At 40.1% G+C, this 23,803-nt stretch overlaps 1 protein-coding gene across 1 annotated transcript; it reads left to right on the top strand.

Moving 5' to 3' along the window:
• Positions 1 to 594: 594 nt before the first annotated feature.
• Positions 595 to 21,627, top strand: scn1laa (sodium channel, voltage-gated, type I-like, alpha). The gene is made up of 27 exons (XM_062565009.1): positions 595 to 703; positions 3,791 to 4,107; positions 4,413 to 4,545; positions 4,663 to 4,762; positions 4,854 to 4,982; positions 6,049 to 6,143; positions 6,876 to 7,085; positions 7,606 to 7,669; positions 7,815 to 7,956; positions 8,820 to 9,026; positions 9,312 to 9,578; positions 10,634 to 10,963; positions 11,948 to 12,077; positions 12,168 to 12,406; positions 12,509 to 12,685; positions 12,780 to 13,136; positions 13,287 to 13,766; positions 15,273 to 15,405; positions 15,495 to 15,649; positions 15,877 to 16,050; positions 16,157 to 16,279; positions 16,599 to 16,874; positions 16,983 to 17,039; positions 17,759 to 17,896; positions 17,986 to 18,090; positions 18,189 to 18,459; positions 18,581 to 21,627. Exons 2-27 carry the CDS (start codon positions 3,844 to 3,846, stop codon positions 19,765 to 19,767), a joined length of 5,943 nt encoding a protein of 1,980 aa, XP_062420993.1. The 5' UTR covers positions 595 to 703; positions 3,791 to 3,843; the 3' UTR covers positions 19,768 to 21,627.
• Positions 21,628 to 23,803: the final 2,176 nt, after the last annotated feature.

Raw genomic sequence — 23,803 nt, 5'->3', positions numbered from 1 at the left:
TGCCATATTCCCTAAACCAATACAGACATCCGTTGGGTGTTTTCCACTCTGGAAACTTTGTGACAGCCTACTTTGCCCTTCAAAGTGTTGACCACGCCGTCCTTATCCACTAGGGGGTGTCAGACTGAAGGTGGACGTCCTGCTCACCGGCCTTCCCAAACAGAATCAACCTGTCTCTGTGATCCACTAACGCTGCAATGTTGACTGCGGGGCAGTGACAGGTAGTCCGCGTTCAAGGTTGGAATAACTGACCCCACCCGACTCTGCCCAACCCCATCTTACACGCGCACGAACACAAGCACGCGCGCAAACCCAGACCATTTTCAGAGTTGTGGTTTGAGCTTTTTAGTTTGGCAGTCGCGCCGCACTAATGTCCACCGCATTATGCCCGGGACCTCTGGCCCGACGCGGTACCCAGGAACATCCGGGAGCACTGTGGCGCACGGAGGGGCGGATGCAACACACTCTCTCCCTCTCTCTCTCTCTCTCTCTCTCTCTCTCTCTCTCTCTCTCTCTCTCTCTCTCTCTCTCTCGCTCCATGTCTATCTCTCGTGGTTTTGCAGTTGAACGCCAGTTCGGTGGAAATGACCCGTTCTGCAGTGGAAGAAACTTTATGTCTTAAACGGACGGACAGATTCATTTCAAACAACATTTGGTTCGCGACGATTTTGTTGATCACCTGTCGAAGGGGGAACAAAAAAAGGTGAGTTAACAGAACCTCTCATACTGTTTTCTGAGGGAACATTCAAAGTATATTCCTGAGAATACAACTTTCTCTCTCTCTCTCTCTCTCTCTCTCGCTCTCTCTCACTCTTGCTATATATATATATATGTATATATATATATATATATATATATATATATATATATATATATATATATATATATATATATATATATGTATATATATATTAAATAAATGGTTTATTTGATTTATTATATATACGCCTAAAGTGTTCAAAGGTTTACCACTTGTGAGTTAGCCTCTTAGTATCACATTCTATCAAATTGTGATGTCATCTTGTACGATGTGTTTATGGCCTGTGTGGGAAAAAAATGTGAGTGATCTAATGTACTTCACGAAGGGCAAAGACTAGAGTGCAAATTATGGGCTACACTATGTAACAGAAGTTAATGGGCTCGGCAGCAATTATTAAGCCCACACATCTTCTGCTTCCTGCTTGCATGACTGTCAACATCATTATTAGATTTCTGTCAATTAGAGATTAGACTGTCCTGTTTTCTGTCCATCCAGACTGCACGCACACACACATATACACACGCACACATATACACACGCACAGATGGAGAGAGACAGGGAGAGAAATACAGCATCAGTTTGTATAGCAACATTTATTACAGAGAACTATGTTCCCAAAGCTCCTCATCATCATCTATTTCGCCAACGCCCTGGAGGAGCCAGGTCCACTCCCGCGTCCTGAAGCCTTCGAGAGGCAGCGGCAAGCATTCGTTTTGAGCTTTTAGGAGCTTTAAGTGTGTCGGTCCCTCAGGACAACACGGATTCTGAATTGTGATCACTTCGTATGAGTCGGCCTTGCTTGAGATGATTGTTGTTGGGGGGGAAAAAGCCAAGCGGACAGTCGCAGGGATTCTCCTGGAATATTTAACGACTCCCGATGTCTTCTTTTTGATCTTTGTAAAGGTCCGCTTGTCTTTATTGTCTGATGCTTGTAGCTCTTGGGCTGGTTTGAAACAGGCTTTCTATAATCAATTTCCAGATACAGAAGGCACAATACTAAATGTCCCCGGTGATAAGTATAGGCCGCTTTTGATGTTCCTAAGCAGACAAACTATATCTTTCTTTTGTATACATCCGTTGAACACCTACAATAGCTTCATCCTGCTTTCATCTGGAAGCCGTAAAGCAATAGGCTGAAGTCTTTCACAAGTATTTTACCCAATCAGTACTAAGTACTTAGAAACAGACATACGCTTTGGAAAAAGCAGCAATGTCATATAATGTGAAATGTTCAATCTGAGATTGCTTTGGTTTGTTACTGAGTGAAAGTTTGATTCACCTGTAGGTGTATCAGGTGGTCAGTCATCATTCAAAGCGCATCAGCGGGACAAATAGCAAACACCAAACTAATGTGTTGACGTTATGTTCCAGTGAGAGTTGAGGGAAACAAATGTATCCATTTTAGGTTAGTCGGCACAAGGTCACGATGCTGACAGGTTGCAGATAAATTAAAGTGGGACTATTTGAAGCTTCAAAGTGGCAGCTCGTATCTCAAGTTGTGCGCAATGAGTTTGACAGATTGACAGAATGATGCATGCCTCTTTAGAGCTTAGTCGCCACAGGTTGACCTTGTTAGGTGATTTTCAAATCAAGGTTTGTTTTATTTAATGAGACGTTCACTGTACGGTCACCGTGACTCCTTAATTGTTTAGCTGTTCCCTTTTTACTAGGACTAAATGCTGTTTTAGATTTTACATACTAGTTAGTTATACTTGAGTTAACTACATAACTATGCTTGATGAGTTATATGTCTTTTAAGATCATCGACATCAGAAGAACGTTAACAGATGTTTTGGCCTCAGTACTTTTCTATACCGCATATATAATACGTTATGTAAACAACACGTGGTGCACAGTAACATTGGGCTACACTTCTTACTCTAGACTGTAATGGAATATACTTGCATTACGTATTAGTTATTCACTCATAAAGACAGAGCAGAGTAGTTGTGCCACAAACAATAAATACATAAATAAAATAAATACAACAATACAAATTTTAAAAACATCACTCAGTATTACAATGCAGTAATTTCATAAAAAATACATACACCAATAATTTATGTAAAATTCTACTGGAAATGACATGAAACTCTGGTCCTAAATGGGTCACTTATATTTTTGTATATAGGTTTTTTATGCACATGTCTTTATCCGGTGCAGGGATGACAACCCCAATGATGTGCAAACGACGACCTCTCTGTGCAAGGCAAACCGGGGTTCTTCTGACATACAGAGGCCAATCAGTGCCTGCTTGATGTGTCTCATCTCTTGTTTGTCTTCAACTGGCTCAGCACCGTTTTTCTCGATGTGCAAACCTGACCTTGAAGTGGACACGAAAACAAAACATACAGACATAACGTATATTAAAAGTCAAGCTTTTGGCTGTCGCTGTTGGCCCTTCCTTGTTGTGGTAATTACATCACACATGTATTACCCAGTGCTGTGGGCAGTTGATAGTCCACTGGGTTTGGGATTGATTTATTGCGTCACGGACACCCCCGTGTGAAAGTATTCTTTTACACTGTTGCATTCAAATCAGGCCAAAGCTCTCAGTAGCAGGGCACCCAGGGAGATGCACTGCAGTGGGTGGTGCATTCATATTTAATACTGCATAGGTCTTCCTAGCACATCATACCAGTCAGGCCTATTAGTAGGATTCATCTATTCTCCCCTGTTCTAAGAGGGAAGCAGACCCTTTTGATTTTGAAGGATGGCATTGAGGAGCAATAATCTAACCTGGAGTTAATCATTGTCACGTCAAATCTTAATTTTATATGTAGATAAATTAAATCTAATTTTAACACAGTTGGCAAGAATGTAGTTGCATGACACTCATCTCTGGGAATATTACAGCCAGCCACTTCCTGAGATGAGGATATCTGGCAAAATAGCAGAACCACACCCAAATTGCTCTCCTCTCCAGCAGTTCAAACGTTGCAGCCAGAAATGAAATTTGTAAAATTGTTGTATTTTTGTGTCCTATCATTAACCTCAAATAAGGGTTTATGATCTATTCTGATCCCTCAGGCCTTTCTCATGTTAGAGGCTAGCTTCTCCCTCTGAAGGGCGCAGGATGAAAGATGGCGCAGCTGCTTGCACCACCGGGTCCAGACAGCTTCCGCCCTTTAAGTCGTGACTCCCTCAAAGCCATCGAGAGGCGCATCGCGGAGGAGAAAGCCAAGAAACCCAAGGCAGAGAAGAAAAAACGCAAAGATGAGAATAAGCCCAAACCGAGCCGTGAGCTGGAAGCGGGCAAATCCCTCCCTTTCCTGTACGGGGACACTCCTAAAGGCATGGTTTCGACACCGCTGGAGGACCTCGATCCCTACTACTGTAATCAGAAAGTAGGTCTGCTTCATTTCAAGATCGGAAACATGGTGCCTAATGACAAACGTTTTGCTTTTTATAAACTGTGTCAAGATGCCACTGCATGCAGCTGTGCAATTAAGATAACAGCTGGCCAGTAATAAATATGGCAGCAATATAGAAAATGTGATCAGGGATTTGCACGGTGAAATGTGTTCTCTAAGTCATCAAGTACTCTTTGATTAGTTGTTGGAAGCCATCATTTACAATTGTGTAAACTATAATTGCACATTGCATGCCAAGAAATATGAGCATTTTATAAATATCCCTCTTTTTCTCTCAGACTTTCATAGTAGTAAACAGAGGGAATGTCATCTTCCGCTTCAACGCCGCACCTGCCTTGTACCTCCTGAGCCCCTTCAACCTTCTAAGAAGAATATCAATAAAGATTTTGGTACACTCATATCCTGAATCATGTTTATATTGATCCCATTCTACTATCCCCTCTTACATGAACAGTTTATATTTCAAACTTGTCTTAGATTATGATGAATGAATATATAAAAACATCAAATGAATTGCTTCCTTGACAGCTGCTTGCAAATTGTTCAGCAGGTTCATTATGTGCACTATCCTCGCTAACTGTGCATATATGACACAGAGTCAGACTCAGGATTCCACCAAGTATGTAGAGTAAGTTTCACACAAACGACACGTTGAATTCTATGCTCGGGTTGTACAAATTTAAAAATGCATTAAAAAATTATTTATTTTTTTCCAACAGGTACACATTCACTGCAATCTATACGCTTGAATCCGTCATTAAAATTTTAGCCCGAGGGTTCTGCATAGGGAAGTTCACCTTTCTAAGAGATCCCTGGAACTGGCTGGATTTCAGTGTAATTGTCCTGGCGTAAGTACAGTTCCACAGATGTTTGAACCACATGTTCCCCTTTTAGACGACAAATAAGTCGAACGTTCAACCGGTTTTGCTGTCTTTGACAGTTTTTAATCAAAATGTGTTACTATTTGTTTTAACTCACAAAGGCTCCGCCCTCTACTGATCATGGGGTAATACGCTCTTCAGATTGCGAGCACATATGTTTCCTCCTGTGTCATTAGACTCTACGTGCAGGGTTGCCAGCTTTGCACAGTGGTGTGACGAAGCCATGTGTACATGTGCTGTTGTTGTTGATGTCTTTTTTTTAATCCTCTGTCAACATGTTTACGATTAGTTTGGCAACAAAATGTGCTTCTATTATTCACTGTGGGATCTGCATATTATCCGGTCGTGTCCTGATTGGCGAGCTACAGTCATGCAAATTTTCAATAACCAAATGTGTGCTCGTGATTTCAGTAGATGTTTAACCATAAGGTCCAGAAGTGGGCTTGGCCTGTGCTTACACAACTACGGTCACAATATTAAATCTTTCATTGCTTGTTATTTATAAATGTTACTATTTATCATTAAGTTCAGAGCCATTTTTATGTCTTTTTATATATATTTTGTACAATAAATAAATCTCAAACCAATACCTGTGTATGGCTTTAAGCAACAAGCCCTTTTGTTCGCAGGATGTAATTGGTTTTAAAACAACATACAATAAAATGTTTCATTTTTTAAATAAATTTCTTAAACAGCTGGACACCGTTTTGTGTCTTCAACAGAAGTGAATAGTGGATTTATTCAGCGGCACTTTCAGTCGTGGACTAATTCCCTAAATCATACTAAAATAAACTAACAAGATATCTGGTTTGAACAACATAATAAAGCTTGTTACAAGCTATTTAGCTAATGATCTAGCTCACCTACAGAGGAAATCTGTGTTGAATTGGAAAACAAGAATATTCCTTATCTTTTAAGTTTTTATCACATGGTGCATCTTATGTAAAATGCAATTACCATTGTTGACTTGAATCTATCATACATGTATTTCATCTCAGTTAATATTGCACATTAATTCTAAGTTTCTCTCCAGGTATGCAACGGCAATGTTTGCACGACTAGGTAATTTTTCAGCGCTTCGAATATTCAGAGTGCTAAGAGCTTTTAAAGCCATTTCTGTCATCCCAGGTAAGCAGTCGGAGAAAGTGCATGTCGGTTCGTTTGCACGATTTTTCGGCTGCCCGTCATCCTCTCCTCTTCCAATTACCGCCCCTCCTGCTGTAAATGGCATGACAACCCGACCTATCCACCTCCCCATCACAGCTATGTCACAGAGTCGTTTGACGGATCAGTATCGAGCCAGATTTTTGACTCTTATCCAAAGGTTAGCAACTGAAATCCCTCATCAAGCAACAAAATACAAGATTAAATGTTCTTGTGTGGATTGTCGCACTTTTGGGATCCACAGATTAACAGCACATTTATTTGAGTGACTCTGTGAGATCGGCGCCATTTGCTTGTGTGTCTTTGCATTATTCCTTGTCAGCTATGCGCTCCTCTTTGCTTGTGGTTGTGAAGGCATCCGTGGTGAGGGTGTGTCTTAATGGTGTTGCACTATACATTATTACTTATGTGCATGATCCTGATTTTATGTGCTACTGGCGGTTAACCACATTGAGTCTCCATGGCTCCGGAACAAAGAGGGTGGCTAACGACCCTTTTCTTGCATTTCTATTGTGTGTTGTTAGAATGTTAAATAGCTCAGTTTTTTTAGTTTGAACTATAGGGGAATCACTAATGGGGAACTCCTACAATACTATTTATTGTAGTATTTCTACAGGTCGTGCACAGGACTGCTGTTGATGTTCCCACAGGCTTCTATTGACTGCGTAGAGTAACACGTGATTCTGTATCCGGCAGGCCTGAAGACCATCGTGGGTGCATTGTTCCAGTCAGTGAAGAAGCTTGTACATGTGATGATTCTCACCGTCTTCTGCTTGAGCGTCTTTGCCCTCATAGGGTTGCAACTGTTTATGGGCCATTTAAAGCAAAAGTGTGTAAGGATTTCCACCTCAGACAATGGAACCGAAAACGGCACAATCGACAGGGAAACGTACATCCTCAATAGCAGTGAGTTTTTTTTTCTCTGTTGTATTTTGTGTTGGTGTTAACTTGATACTGCACAAAAAAAAGAAATAATGAAGGATATTACCTATGTATGCGACCTGATTAGGACTAATTGTCATTATGATTAATAGTTACTTTCAATATTTATCCCGTTATCAGATATACCTCTTAAATCTAACGGTATCAAATACAACAACCCATAAACACCTACTTTAGGGGGGTTCATATTTTCCTTTTTGTGAGATTGTCTCAAAGCTCAATCATATTGCACTTCATGAGGCTATATTTAATATTGCTGTTTTACAGTATTGGAGTGCATGATATTGAGAGATGTAGTAGTCAACAACACAACTCAACACAGCCTCAAAAATGAAGTGAAAATTGAATTGACACAGTTCTGGGGCAGTTAAAAAAAACAATACTACAAGATTCACATATATATTATAATTTTTTATATGGTAGAGGTTGTCTTTGACCATTTCTGCTGACAAAGAAAGTGTATATTTCTTTCCTTTCCCATCAGGTAATCATTATTACCTTCCAGGCAAGCGAGATCCATTGCTTTGTGGAAACGGCAGTGCAGCTGGGTAAGCTAATTCCCAACTTAGTACAACATAAAACAATACAATCCTTGTATGTTGCATCTGTTTCAGCATTAACATCACCATAAAGTGTGAAAAGCAGGAAGAATGATTCTGTCTGATCTTCACAGACTGTTTCTGTTCGTTGCAGGCAGTGTCCAGATGGGTTTGTTTGCCTCAAAGTGGGAAAAAACCCTGACTATAATTACACCAGTTTTGACTCTTTTGGGTGGGCATTCCTCTCTCTGTTTCGACTGATGACACAGGATTACTGGGAAAACCTTTACCAGCAGGTAGGCAGTTGATGTACTTGTAATGCATTTATAATACATTTAAAAGCATGTGACAGTATATTGACAATAATCATGGATATATAGGGATAAATGACTGAATTACTGAAATCTGTAAAGAAAAAAGGGGAAAAAAATACAGTAGTTATTATAATATAAATATATATTCTGTCAATTTAAAGAGGGTTCACATCTGTTATTCAATTAGTGGGTGGTGTGACAAAGAACAATCTCTGTAAGGCTAACTCCAAAAAACACTTAATTCCATCGGTCTCAGCATTACAAATTATTCGAACACATGATAAATTAATGGAGTTGATGAAATGACCTCACGTGTGGTGGAGGATGATGGTTTTGTATGGTCCGCCTCTCTACGTAAATAAACAGGCGGTGCAAGCTGTTTTAAGGTGAGGCTCTGTGAAATACATAGCATTCTCACATTACAATGTTAGTATTAAAAGTGTTCAAACAAACCTCTGAATGAAGTGCAGGTGCATCTTGGTCAGAAAGAACAACGATGAGTCCGTCTGTGCCTCGGGAAACACAACGTGAATGGCCTTAAATGCAAATAGTTGTCTATTGAATGTGCTTGTAGTATCAGTAAGTAAAGCAAACAGTAATACAACAATGCATTGTGTGTAACTGCATGGCACTGCATTTTTTTTATTATCTCAGTGTCTCTTGGTTATATGAATCACTGACCTTAATGATAATAACATTATCGCTTTTGTGCACAAAGCAGAAGATTAATGTGGAATCAACACATTAAAAAAAAGTAGTAACAAAGAGAAGGAAATGAATAAATATTTTTGACATATATATATGAGTATACTGTACAGTATGTTGCTTCATTGTTTTTCTTACAGACTTTGCGAGCATCCGGGAAGCCCTACATGATCTTTTTTGTGCTGGTGATATTCCTCGGTTCTTTCTACCTGATCAACCTGATCTTGGCCGTTGTAGCCATGGCCTACGAGGAGCAGAGTCAGGTCACCATAAAGGAGGGAATCGAGAAGGAGGAAGAGTTTCAGGCCATGCTCGAGCAGCTGAAACGGCAGCAAGAGGACGCTCAGGTACCGGACAATCTAGGAAATCAAATAACATAAAGTTAGACTTTACGTTCTAATTTTAAAAAAAATGGTTGAGTATCCACCTTACTCAAGTAACTAAAAAAATGAATTAATATAAATATATAAATAACACCCATATGTCCTACATGATTATCCTTTCAAGGCTTTCTTCCAACTAAGATGCTACAAAGATGTGGCGCTTTCTTTGTCACGTTTTTCTGTTTCCTCTAGATTTCGACAACTTGAATAACGTGTCATGAGATTCTCAGTTGTCTTTTTTTCTTCCAGGCAGCAGCAACTGCAGCAGGGAGCGGGGAGGCTGGCGATAAAGTCACCGGCCCTGAGAGCTCCTCTGACACCTCCAAGCTCAGTTCCAAAAGCGCCAAAGAGAGACGTAACAGACGCAGGAAAAAGAAGGAGGAAGAGGGCAAAGGGGCTGATGAGAAGGTTCCCGGAGTCAATGAGTCACGGGGCAGTGTGCGGAAAGGTCGCTGCCGCTTCTCTGTGGACGCAAACCAGCTCAACTATGACATGAAATGCTCATCCGCACATCAGGTTTGGTATTATCTATCAGTGGGATTCCTATATGAAAATAGCGGTATTTTGTTAGGTATTGTGAAGTGTTGTCCCGTTTTCAGCGAATTAGTCCCCAAACTCTAAGGGCAACGTTTTTCTGCCGTTTCCTTTGCATCATCTTTCCCAATATACATCTCAGTAAATCTTAATCAGTCAAGTAATAAGAAAAATTCCATCATTAGAACTTTTATTGTTAACCTTACAATTACACCAAATAACAGTGGCATAAGCTGTGATATTCATGTCATAAAACCCGTACTTCAGAACAACCTGCAATGTTAATGATGTCAAAATACAGACTCTCATCACAAGAACAAAATGAGATCGCATGACAGATCAAAACTGTAGTCTGTGATAGCAGTTTTAGCAGATATCTTCAACTTTCCTTCAATAAGAAGACTTGCTGGCTTTCTCTTTGCAGAGCTCTCACAATGAGTGACAAGAGAGGGGGAGCAAATGGATAGATGAAGCGATTACCAAGCTCGCATTAAAGCTGTGAGCAATTCCGATGTCATACCAAGCGTCGGATTGCAGAATATCCATTATGTGATATTCAAACATTATTACTATAATTCTTGATGAGCTTACAATTTTAACTTTCATGCATGCAATTAAGACCGATGCAACGTTTCATTCAATGCCGTCACAACGGGGTTTTTTTCACCAACCTCCATCCCATTGGCATTGTCATCATCATTGACATCATTATAAACATCATCATCATCATCATCATCATCACTATCATCGTAATCATCTTCTTCTTTGTCATCATCAACTTCTTCTACCATTCTTCATTGAGATGCATTTTTATTTAACATTTTACCTCCTTATAATGCATATCATTATCCTTTGCACCAGCACCCTCTTCCTCGTCATCAACATCATCATCGACATCATCGTGACCAGAATAAACATCAATACCTTTTTCTTCTTCATCAACATCATGATCATCATCCTTACCATTCTTAGTGTGTGCTCTCCGTTCTCTCTTTACAATCAGCATGTATCCACTGAAGAATATCTTTCCCTCCTAGTCCTTTCGTGGACCCCTCTTCTCATCCAGACGGAACAGCAAGACCAGCCTTTTCAGTTTCCGAAGCCAAGTGCAGGACAATGGCTCCGAAAACGAGTTTGCCGATGACGAGAACAGCATTTTTGAGGACAACCTGAGTCGGAGGGGCTCTTTTTTTCATCCCAGAAGTTGTGATCGACGCAGCAGCAGTATGAGCCAACGGAGTTTCTTATCGCATCTCCTTTTTTCCCCCAATGGGATGAAGCATAGCTCTGTAAACTGCAATGGCGTTGTTTCTCTAGTGGGTGGGAATTCACTCCCATCATCACCCGTGGGGCTCGTTCTGCCTAAAGTGATGGTAGATATGGCCTCCACTGGAGACAATGTAAGAAAGTCTATCCCAAATAGCCCTATTTCATTTTCTTCATACCAGTCCATGGCTCTATCTATTTTCTTTTGTCCTTTTCTCATTTCACCATTGTACTGTGTACTGGCATGTGAAGGATATTGTAACAGCAGCACAAAAGTATCAAAGTCCATGACCGCCCATGCAATAGTTCTCGAGATATCTCATTAAAAAACAAAAATGCAACTTGGGTAGAATGTAAGCAACTAGGAAGATGCCGTCAGTAGTAGCAGCAGAACGCAGCCAGGACGCCGCAAATTCAACTATTTATTTAGGCTTCAAGTCCTGTGAGCAAACTGGTGTCTACCACTGTGTGTCTGGCTGCAGAGCACAGCTGAGGTGTTGTGTGTGTGAATAGCTCCATTAGCTGTATCGCTCTTATCGAGACACATCGTCCAAAACAATGATGGTTTCCCAGATTTCAAAACGAAATCTCAAAATTCATGAGTCATTCTAACTTAACTTCGTATCATATTGTCACTATTTGATGAAGTGGAGCATAATCTCAGTGACTTCCGTGTCCGCCGTTGTTAGACACAAGAGCCCCGGTGGACGCTAAAGATAACTTTGATGGCGTGATGCTGTTTTTAATTGTCAGCAATGACACAATACTTTTGTTTATTTATCCCCCTGGTTGTCAAGCACAACTGTGGCTTCTGACCATCCAACAGGGTACCATTATTGTAGCAAGCTACCGCGTGCTGTTTCTGTATAATTATTATTATTGCAGTTAACCTGGTGTAGAAATAAATAACATTTAAATGCACAATTCCCTTTGATTGTTTCTTATTTTTTACTTTTACAGCTTTGCACTGTAATTCAAAACACTGACACTTTCATCACGTTTGTAGCTACTGTATGTCCACGGTCAGATGTAAGTAAAGGTTCTGTATCACGGTTGCATCTGTAACAATCGTTTTCTATCTCCAGGCGGACACCACTGACACGGAGTACAGGCCGGCCAGTGGAGGAACGCAACCGGAGTGTATGGACTTCCTTGAGGGCCCAGAGGCCAGACAAAGAGCTCACAGTACAGCTAGTGTCATGACCACCGTGGAGGGTAGGTGTCCTGCACCATGGCATGAGTGTCTCATCTTTACATCATCTCTGGTATTATATTTTTTATTTTTCCACTGCTTGTGTGTACCAGAGCTTGAGGAATCGAGGCAGAAGTGTCCCCCTTGCTGGTACGATTTTGCCCACACCTTCCTCATCTGGGATGGTTGTCCAGCATGGTTGAAGATCAAGAGGATAGTCAAACTAATTGTGATGGATCCATTTGGGGACCTCACCATCACCATCTGCATTGTACTCAACACCATGTTTATGGCCATGGAGCATTATCCAATGTCCCCTGGTTTCTTCCAAATGCTAAATGTGGGCAATCTGGTAAGTGCATTTCGGTTGCAGAGTACAGAAAAGCTTTTTCTTTGGCAAACTAGTTTGGGTGTTTATTAACGGTCAGCCATCTGTTTTTTTCTTTTTCTAAAGATATTCACGAGCATCTTCACGGCTGAGATGGTCCTCAAAATCATTGCTTTGGACCCATACTATTACTTCCAGGAGAAATGGAATATTTTCGATGCAGTCATTGTCTGTTTAAGCTTGATAGAGCTTTGCTTGGCCAACGCGGGCCTCGGCCTGTCTGTTCTGAGGTCATTCAGATTGGTAAGTCTTTCGTGTGCATCGCGTAGCCGGTTCAGGTGTATTTTGTCTGCCAAAAGATTTGAACTGATGGTGTTTTTCTTTTGTGTTTTTACAGTTGAGAGTATTCAAGTTGGCTAAATCGTGGCCCACACTTAACACGCTGATCAAAATAATTGGTAACTCCGTGGGCGCTTTGGGGAACCTGACGCTGGTATTGGCCATAATTGTCTTCATCTTTGCCGTGGTCGGCATGCAGCTGTTTGGAAAACACTACGAGGAATGTGTGTGTAAAATCTCTGCCGATTGCACTCTGCCCCGCTGGCACATGAAGGACTTCTTTCATTCATTCCTCATTGTGTTCCGAGTGCTTTGTGGAGAGTGGATAGAGACCATGTGGGACTGTATGGAGGTGGCTGGGACCCACAAGTGCATCACTGTCTACATGATGGTCATGGTTATTGGAAACCTTGTGGTACATCATCATCTCTTTTGGTCAATTCATGAGTGCAGCTTGACAAACACATGATTCAGTTTTATAGCTACACTGATTGTGTTGTTTTCATAAAGTACAATAGCTTACAGGTGATGCAGTCTTACATAAAGTCATGTCGTTATCTGATAGGTGCTGAACTTGTTCCTGGCCCTGCTGCTGAGTTCGTTCAGTGCTGACAATCTGGCAGCGACAGAAGATGACAGCGAAATGAACAACTTGCAGATCGCCATTGGTCGGATTCGCAAAGGCTTCGCCTTCATCAAATCCCTGCTTCGAAACAGCTGTTACAGTGTTTGTCTAAGAAGGAAGAAGAAATGGAAGAGTGAGGAAAAATCTCTGGATGAGCTCCACAAACCTTCAGGGCCAAATGGTGTCCCCAACCATACCGTCAAAGACTTTCCTAGGAACGGAAATGGGGACGTGACGGGAGTGGACAAAACCGGAGACAAGTACATAGTGAGCAGCAAGAGTGATGATTCCATCATGTCTTTCATCAACAATCCCAGTCTGACTGTCACAGTCCCCATAGCAGTGGGAGAGTCTGACTTTGAAAACCTTAACACGGAGGACTTCAGCAGTCTCTCGTCTGATGCAGCAGGATTCAAAATGGTAAGGGTGCTCCTCTTGTGGATCGGTCAATGCTGTCTGTCAAGGTACCTTTACTGTACATATATATATATATAAACCTTTAAAGTCTGTTCAGCTAAAGCCACTAATGTTTTTAATGTGAGAGACGACAAAGGATTTCAGTGTTGGTTGTGGTTCTTGACAAAGCACCACAGTGGTACGTGCTAAGTGGCGCTTTGACCATAGTCCATTGAGATCAGGTATGAGTGTGGGACGTGGTGTTTTCCCCCGAATATCCAATATATCATGACCCTTTAACTGGGAGAGGCCATATAGACAGGAAAACCTAGATTACATTACGTGCCATTTAGGCCTGAGTGCTCGGGAGCTGAATCCTCCTCTTGGGGGAAGGCTCTTTGTTCTGATTGGAGGAAAGTTCACAGTGTGAAGGCTTTACATTAATATTTTTTTGTCCGATTTTGTCTCAATCGTCAATTTTATTTGCACTCCTGGTTTCATTCTCTTGTGATTTTGTATTGTGACACATCAATTTAACTGCAATGGGGCATTTCCCAACCGTTATATTTCTCATTTTAACATGACTGATTTCAGTGCATACATTCTAAGGATTTCCGCAAACCATGGATTAGATATTTCAATCAGATTAAAGGAATCGTATTACTTAATGATCCACAATTTAATCGTGAGTTTGCTGAAGTGCAATCTGACAGAAACAGAATGGATGGATTGAAGCCCAAAACCGTCAACACATTGACTTCGGTGGTTTTGTGGTTACCGTAAAATACTGCCAGGTCCTATGATATTTAGATCCTTAGTCCGTCTATTTCATAAAAGTTGCATACAACACGTACTGTGCATGATGGTGTTTCTCTGTTTGGCAAACATGTTAAAAGCTTCAACAATGATGCTGGCAGACAGTTGTAGTACAATCCTATTTTTCTATACAATTTGTTTATTTAAATGAATAACATTAACTATTTTATTAAAAAAGATAAAGTTAAATGATTGTGTCTGATCAGTGTCACAATCACTTTCGGTATAATGCCGTGTAGTTGGGAGTCTGATTTCCTCTATGAGAGACAACACTCTCATAGAGGAGCACATCAGCTGTAACGTAGACATTTAATTGCATTCTCTGTTGAAAAGCACTCAATTGGCGTTCTTCCGTCAAGCTGATGATGATGCCCTAATGTTCATTTTAATCATTGTTATTTTTTAGAAGGGCAGATGCATGCTCTTTATTTTATACAGTGTCCATGACATGCATTATTATGAATGCATGTCATGGATACTGTCATGCAAAGCCAACAGCCTTCAACCAGACGTACAGCAGAATTCAGTACGAAATGTAAATGTCTCGTCTAAATTGTCTCTTATTCTCTCTATTTTATAACTATTTTTGGATGAAAAAAAGGGAATGTTGAGCGTATGAGTTGTGTGGAGAGTTCTGCTTACCATGCCAGTCCCTTACATTTGCCATGTTATGCTGTTCATCAAACAACATTTTTTACACAGCTTCATCCACAGATTGTAGAAGACGATGGCCAGCTCAGCTCCTCTGAGGGCAGCACAATAGACTTTGATCAAGGCGAGGAGGGAGGAGAGTCGGTGGAGTTTGAATTGGACAACTCTATGGTACCTGACGCCTGCTTTCCTGATGGTGAATACTCCTACTAACCTACCGTGGCCGTGGTGTGGATCTCATACTCCATGAATAAATAAATACATCTCTTCTTTTCCTCTGCCCAGGCTGTGTGAAAAGGTTTGAGTGTTGCCAGGTCAATGCGGAAGTGGGCTGGTGGAAGGTATGGTGGATGCTCAGGAAGACCTGTTTCCGGATCGTGGAGCACAACTGGTTCGAGAGCTTCATCATCTTCATGATCCTGCTGAGCAGTGGAGCGCTGGTAAGGCAGGAAGACACATGTAATTGTGTTATTATGGTGCATGTATCTACTCATTGTGTCTCTCGGTAGCTATTGGATTCTCATACTGTTGGTTTTGTTTAATTACATCGAGTTAGTGCAGTCCAACAGTTCTTTTTCTCTTTAAAGTAAGGTCAGGATGATGCATAAGATGTGTCACTTGGTGTTTGTATTAATAAGGAATTACTTGCTGTCATTTACACATCCAGGCATTTGAGGATGTCTACAATGCGAAGAGGAAGAACATTCAAATAGTGTTGCAATTTGCAGACAAAATTTTCACCTACATCTTCATCCTGGAGATGTTACTGAAGTGGGTGGCATATGGATTTGCTAAGTATTTTACAAATGCCTGGTGCTGGCTGGACTTCCTCATTGTTGATGTAGGTTGAAACTCCCCTGTTTACCTAGAAAGACATTTACTTTTTTTTTTGTTTTATCAACGCTTTTTTTACTTTCATAAGAAATTTGTTTGTGCATATGTTCTAGGTCTCACTGGTCAGCACGGTAGCCAATGCTCTGGGGTATTCTGAACTCGGCGCCATCAAGTCTCTGAGGACCCTTCGAGCTCTGAGGCCGCTCAGAGCCCTGTCGCGGTTTGAAGGCATGAGGGTAAGAGTCCCTGGATTTACGCTGTCACCACGTCACTGCGCAGCTGCAGAGTAAAAGCACACAGTCTGGTCTGATATCATCATTACAATCATTTGGCTGATATGTATTATAGAGTATCATTTTCCAACGTGCATGCACAATCATTGTATTTGAGCTTTTGCTGTTCGTCAAAGATGTGATGAGCTCATCATGCAGATGTGTCGTTTGGGGGGGAAACCGTTTTCCTATTCTTACCATTACTCAAGTAGTTTGGTCGGTCAATGCTACATCCTGGCATTTGTGCTTTACAAATGGATTCTGTTTGTGTGTTGGTGTACAGGTGGTTGTCAATGCCCTGCTTGGAGCCATTCCCTCCATCTTCAATGTGCTGCTAGTATGTCTCATCTTTTGGCTCATCTTCAGCATCATGGGAGTTAACCTATTTGCTGGAAAGTATGGCCATTGTGTCAACATGACCTCAAATACGGATTTCAGTCCTTCAGAGGTGGCAAACAAGTCAGTTTGTGATAGTTTGGGCAAAGACATTGCTATCTGGAAGATTGTCAAAGTCAACTTTGACAATGTTGGCATGGGTTACCTTGCGCTGCTGCAAGTGGTAAGTAGTATTCAAAGATTGTAAATACTGGGTAAAAATTGGAAGCAATTAGAAAATGAAAAGACTAATACAATATCTTTTTGTGGATATGATTTATTTTCTATAAAGGCTACATTCAAGGGCTGGATGAATATCATGTATCCTGCTGTGGACTCTCAAAGCAAGGTAATTAAGGTCTAGTGTGTTCATCCTGTTTGTTACTTTATAAAATATCTCTTGTAATATCACTGAACTTTAATAAGTTACAATACTTAATCCGCCATTACCTATCTAAAGGTACATTATATAGAAGAATGAAGATGGCTAAATATGAACCAACAAGTTAAAAGAAATACAACAGGAAATGTTGCTACCTAACTAAATATTTAGAGACATGAATTACTCTTACTAAGGTTTTCTTATTTCTTTTGAAATGTAGACACATTATTCACGTAGAATTGAATAACAATCAACATATTCAACTTCATGAGAATATGGCAGCTTGCCTGCTTTAAACAATGACGCTATCAGCAACCTGGATGCGTCAACACATTAACATAATAATAATATTTTTAGTACAGCACAGAACAGCTGGGTGAAAGTTCTTTGTTTCTTTTAAACCAAACACACTAGCTCCCCTATTTGTAAATCAAATAGGTGTGAATACGTTTCTATTATACCCATCCTAGTATTAGGAGCAGTGGGCAACTATTGTACTGCTACAACGGCATGAGTTTATTTGGCTTCACTTTAAAAAAATACACCACAGGTCTGGTTCATAAGTGTTTGCTGTGTGTATAGAATTGCAGGTGCTGTAAGCACATGTTGCCAAATCATGTAGGAGTTATATCTTAAGAGTTAAAAAGTGAATGTACTAACGTCTCCATTTTCTGCTATTGTTATAGGCAGAAGAACAACCAGAATATGAGATCAACCTGATTATGTACCTGTATTTTGTAGTTTTCATCATATTTGGAGCCTTCTTCACACTCAATCTCTTTATTGGCGTTATCATAGACAATTTCAATCAGCAAAAGAAAAAGATAAGTATCAAAGCTGCTTTCTAAATGTTTGGGTATCAGACTTTTTCTCTGTATTGCTGTGATTTAACATTTCCCGATCCCATGTTTACTTTGGAGGTCAAGACATCTTCATGACTGAAGAACAGAAAAAATACTACAATGCCATGAAAAAGCTGGGATCAAAGAAACCACAAAAGCCTATTCCTAGACCATCTGTACGTAACTTGGATCATGACTGCATCTAATCTTACAAACCACATCTTTGTTTCATTGCATCCGGCATTTACTTGTGTTTTTCTGTGTTTCATTTCAGAACAAAATTCAAGGATACATCTTTGACTTCACCACAAAACAAGCATTTGAAATAATAATAATGGTTTTAATATGGCTAAATATGGTAGCCATGATGGTGGAAACTGACGATCAGTCTGAGGAAAAGACAGAGGTTCTCAAAAAAATTAACGTATTTTTCATTATCATCTTCACTGGAGAGTGTCTATTGAAGATTATCTCACTTCGCCATTACTTTTTCACAAATGGTTGGAATGTATTTGATTTCATCGTCGTCGTCCTGTCAATCATTGGTATGACCTGCCTCTGTACACTACAGTGCTCAAAATGAATTCACATCATACACTTTGTTGGTATACGTCCGTGTATTGTTTATAACCTGTTTGATCATTTTTTCCATCTTTCTTTCCTTAGGCATGTTTCTCGCAAACCTGATTGAGAAGTATTTTGTTTCACCAACCTTGTTCAGAGTCATCCGCTTGGCCCGGATTGGACGCGTCCTCCGCCTTATTAAAAGTGCCAAAGGCATCCGCACGCTGCTGTTTGCCTTGATGATGTCACTTCCTGCCTTGTTCAACATTGGTCTCCTACTCTTCTTGGTGATGTTTATCTATGCCATCTTTGGCATGTCAAACTTTGCTTATGTCAAGAGGGAATCGGGCATTGATGACCTGTTTAACTTTGAGACCTTTGGCAATAGCATGATTTGTTTGTTCCAGATTACCACCTCAGCAGGGTGGGATGGCCTGCTAGCGCCCATTCTCAACAATCATGAGGATGATTGTAACAATAGCACGGAGCATCCCGGCAGTCACATCAAGGGAGACTGTGGGAATCCTCCCGTAGGCATCGCCTTCTTTGTGAGCTACATCATCATCTGTTTCCTGATCGTGGTGAATATGTACATTGCAGTAATCCTAGAAAACTTCAGTGTGGCCACGGAGGAGAGCACGGACCCACTGAGCGAGGATGATTTCGAAACATTTTACGACGTCTGGGAAAGGTTTGATCCCCATGCAACGCAGTTCATGGAGTACAAAAAGCTGTCGGAATTTGCTGACGCGCTGGATCCACCATTACGCATACCCATGCCTAATAAGATGGAACTGATCTTAATGGATCTACCGATGGTGAGCGGTGAACGCATTCACTGCCTGGACATCCTGTTTGCGTTTACGAAGCGGGTCCTGGGCGAGGGAGGGGAGATGGATATTCTACGGGGGCAGATGGAGGAGCGCTACGTGGCCTCCAATCCCTCTAAGTTGTCCTACGAACCCATCACTACCACCCTGCTCCGCAAACAGGAGGACACATCCGCCACCGTCATCCAGAGAGCATTCAGGAAATATGCAAGGAAACAGGCGGCTACGAATCCCTCTGACACGCACAGGGGTAACATTCAAAAGGATGTAACGCTTGTTGACAAAGGGGATCTGGTCACAGGCAAACTTCAAGACATTTCTAGTGACGATAAAAGTGAACTGGCACCTTCAACGCTCCCTGAGCCTCCATGTAACAACGTGAGAACAAATGGAAAAAACAAATATGAAAAAGACAAAAGTGAAAAGGAGGATGAGGGCAAAGATGTCAGAGAGCAGTAGAAGTAGAATACTGCTGAAAATGCAACAAAGACATTTTAATTAATGACAAAATGTTTACAAGTCCTTCATTGGACTCCCTTTCTTAGTCTGGATATCTATGCCAAACTGGCCATGCTTTTCTTGAGTCCAAAGGTTATGGGGTACATATGCTCAGTCAGACTGTAGTTGGACAATTTTGGCCTTTTAGCGCAAGTGTTCAGAAAGAAAGTAGTAGCTAGTTCTGCTATAAAGTGTCTGGAATTTGTGTTATATCACTGACTGTTGTATTACTTTACCTACATTTGATTCAGGTACCGGGGAAAAAAAACCCTACACATAATAAAAATAAAATACACCATTTTTTTTTGTTTCCTTTAGTTGTTTCCTTCCGGGTTAGCCTTATAAACAAGCAGCACTGCCAAAGGCTAGTCTTACTGTTAAGAATGTTAATGTCAATACTTGACAAAACCAAGAGACCATGTTGGAGTTTCTGCAGTTAAATAAATATGTAGACCTGCATGAAGGTTTCTCCATTATTATGCATGCCAGAGTGTACAATTTTCATCTTATGCCTCTGCAGAACATGAGATTATATTCCAAACAAGTCCAAACTAATCTGGTCAAGTATGTTTGATAATCAGTGTCAGAGCAGTTACGGTTGGCAGAAATACTTTGCACATGCAAAATTATTCACAAACCATTTACAATATTGCTTATTATGTACAGATTTGATATGAAACTGTGCAAAAAGTCTATAGAGAGTTTGCATTCATCAGCTGGCATTTTTTAAAGCATGTCGTTACATTGAAACATCAGTTCAACTGACCTTATCAATTACCTCACTCATTCATAAATCTTTGAAAGTGTGCTCTAGGAGGAGATCGGCTCTGATTGAACATCATTCTTCAAAATACAAGTCTCCTTTGTGTGTCTTTTCCTATGTGATTATGTTTCATTCGTAGTTGTTTTTCATGTTTGACTTCAACGTAATTTTACAAAATCTTATTGAAAGAAAGAAGCTTATTGAACAATTACTATTCATCAACTGATAGGAAACCAAATATATTCTGCATGATCTATCTTTGTTAATGCAGACAGATTTACTTTAAATGTAGCAGGAGTTGTGAGGGGAAAATGTCAATGTCTATTAAAAAAATGGATGTTACTTTTTAACCTTTAAATGCATATTTTTCTTTAAGAATGGTGACCTTTAGGTTATTTTTGTACATTATAAACTGTTTTCTCACAGTTTACTTCTCAATCTTTATCATGATAAATATCTAAGTTGAAGGAGAGTCTGCTCAGAACATTGAATACTGAATGATTGTCTCAAGGACATGGCATCACACATCTCATGTTTCCTTCTTCTGTTTACATTTGATGTTGGCAGTTTTATTTTTAGATTAGTTTAGTTTCATCCACCTAGACTGTATCTCCGTCTCACCTGTTGTTCTATGTCATCAAAGTTTAATTCCATTACTGTAAGTATATGATGCATGTAATTACGTCCAGTACATACAATATACTTTATGCATAACGAAAGAATGTTTTGATTACATAGAATTTCACACTTCCAATCATTTATATGCATAATTCTTGTAGTGTATAAATCGACTGCATGCAAGACACTGCTATAACCCATCTTACGGAAACGGCAAAAGAATAAAGATGATGTACCTGAAGTCCGCCTGCAACATGATTTTACTTTCCTTACATAAAATACTTGTATATATATATTGTTTTATCAAGGCAAGGTCCTTCATTTCATTGGTAACTGTGAGAAGGGGTGGATTATAGGTCAAATGTTCTTATAGGGTGACGCTGGCTGCTAATGGGCTTTTTTTTCATTAACATTGTCCTTATCGTCCATGTTGTAGTCAAACTGTGTCCTACTACCGTGTGTCTTTATTCAATTTGTTCAGCAACAATTACAAAGAAGCAGCTATTGAGTGTTTAGAAGCTTTATCATTTCAGGTCCATTTTGTTATGTGCAGGTACAGTATATGCCTTCCTTGAAGTTTGAATTAAAGCCCCTATTTAAACACCAAATAGGTGTATGAATAAAAGTAAAACGTGTGGAGTGACAAGATACCCGAAGAGAGTATGTCATGTTTCAGAGATTTTTGTTTCGAAGGCCACATTTTTAAGGTTCGATGTATTTTTTGGTGTTGACATAATGGTTGATCAGTGTCGACGTTTCATTAGAGCTTATCAGAGAACACAGTAAACATTTTTTTCTTTGGATGAAAGTGATGAGTAAGCAGCGTCATGCTAACTTTCAGTTGAGAGGAAGGGTTTCATTTTAAGAAATGAATTCAAAGCACTAGCCACAATCCAAAACATTAAGCCTCAGCTTTAAAAGCAACTAAAGCGTACTGCTTGTTACATTTCTGTTATTTGGAACTACACAGACTGTAAGTGGTTAAACGTATATGAATTACTCCATATGTTTAAAATTTATTTCCAAATTGGCACCAAGTAGGAATCTTTAGAACAGAAAATATGTACCGTTTTCTGACGTTTTATTTCAGTTTAGTTTTAACATTTGTATCAGAAGAGAGAATCTGGTTTCTGAGTGCGCTTTGCGGCTCCTGCCGGTAAACTATTGCATTATTAGTGGGTGGAACATTTTATTAATTATTAATAACATTCCAAAAAAGTCATTACAGTCCAACATTGATTTTACCGATTGTGGCTACTGAATCCTGTAGGCGGTAAGCAAAAGATTGATGGCAAAGTGCTGACAATCCTGCCACACTATCTCACAATGACCTGCAAATCATTTTGTGCCTCACCCTCTCACCACTTAATGGCTCACATGTTGTTTCCCCGAGAAGCCAGTGGGCAGAACAATTGAGCTGCCTCTAAATAAATGTTTGTGTAAAACTTTCTATGATACTTGTGTTTGTAATACATTTATATGGAAGCCCATTTCCGCCACGCAAAAAAAGGGTTAGAAAGTCGAAATTATCACTTAAAAAAAATTGTGATTTAAGAAATGCGCATGCGCAGGCTCTTTCGTTGTTTGGTAGATTGAATTTCCAAACACTCATGGCGACTTTTTGTCAAAACCGACCAGCGACTAATCCATCATTATCTTGTTTTATTTGAGACTTTTGTTGTGTCTGACGTGAAAGCACGTGTTGTTTTGCAGTTACTGTCCTCGGCGAGTCTCACAGAAAGCTCGCGGCTTGCAGCAGTCCAGCAGCAGTCAGAGCACAGAGGAGACATACGTCACGTCCAGACTCAAAGCCACGCGCGCATGCGCAAAGCCGCCGCTGATTCTGCAGCTTTCTTTCCTCTTTGAGGAATTGGCCACACTGGTTCCATAAAGGGAGAAGTCTCTTCAGGACTTTTCAATCGTTACTAATTACGAGAACCAGAGAATTACCGCCCGGAAAGTATTTTATCTCCCAATAAGTTTGATTTATCTCGAACTCGGAAATGCCGAAGACAATTTAGACTCCGCTAAAAGCGGAGCACTGCACGTCAGACGTCCCTCCCTGTTTGTTATGAGGGTGAGTGGGTGCAAGTGACGTCTACTCTTCGGTACAGTTGGCAAGATATTCACAGATGCAGTCATAATTTCGACTTTCTTATGTCATCCTTTCTAACCCTTCTTTTTTTCTGTACATTATAATGCATTTTAATATATTTAAAGCACTGCATAGCTATATATACAACTAACTAATCAACATGTATAGGGATATATAACAAATGAAAAATAAACAAGCAGTTTACAAGGACATGTACAGTCTAGAATCAAAGTACTACATAAACGATGGTCACTCACTGACTTTTACTCCTAAGGATCCCACTCGCAAAGTTATTTTACATCATTTTACAGTTAATGCATTCCAATCAATGTTAAAATGTAATGTAATATGATTATAAGTTACTCTAATTTGTAATTGTTGGCTTTATTGGAGATATCTGTATCATTCCAAACACAAATAAATTAAAACAAGATTCTTGTTCTGTTAAAAACTAATCTGAGCCTTGAACAACAACATGTAAGAGAGCCAATATACTTGAAATGTGGCCCATGAGTGAAACC

The sequence above is a fragment of the Pungitius pungitius genome, chromosome 10, assembly GCF_949316345.1.
Source record: "Pungitius pungitius chromosome 10, fPunPun2.1, whole genome shotgun sequence".
In the NCBI taxonomy this organism is placed as follows: Eukaryota; Metazoa; Chordata; class Actinopteri; order Perciformes; family Gasterosteidae; genus Pungitius; species Pungitius pungitius.
This window is presented reverse-complemented; position numbering and strand designations above follow the sequence as displayed.

Coding starts and splice junctions, on each gene's coding strand:
- scn1laa (XM_062565009.1), top strand. CDS start 3,844: ATGGCGCAGCTGCTTGCACCACCGGGTCCAGACAGCTTCCGCCCTTTA. Junction 4,983..6,048: donor TTCAGTGTAATTGTCCTGGC/GTAAGTACAGTT, acceptor GTTTCTCTCCAG/GTATGCAACGGCAATGTTTG. Junction 16,051..16,156: donor TGGACTTCCTCATTGTTGAT/GTAGGTTGAAAC, acceptor CATATGTTCTAG/GTCTCACTGGTCAGCACGGT.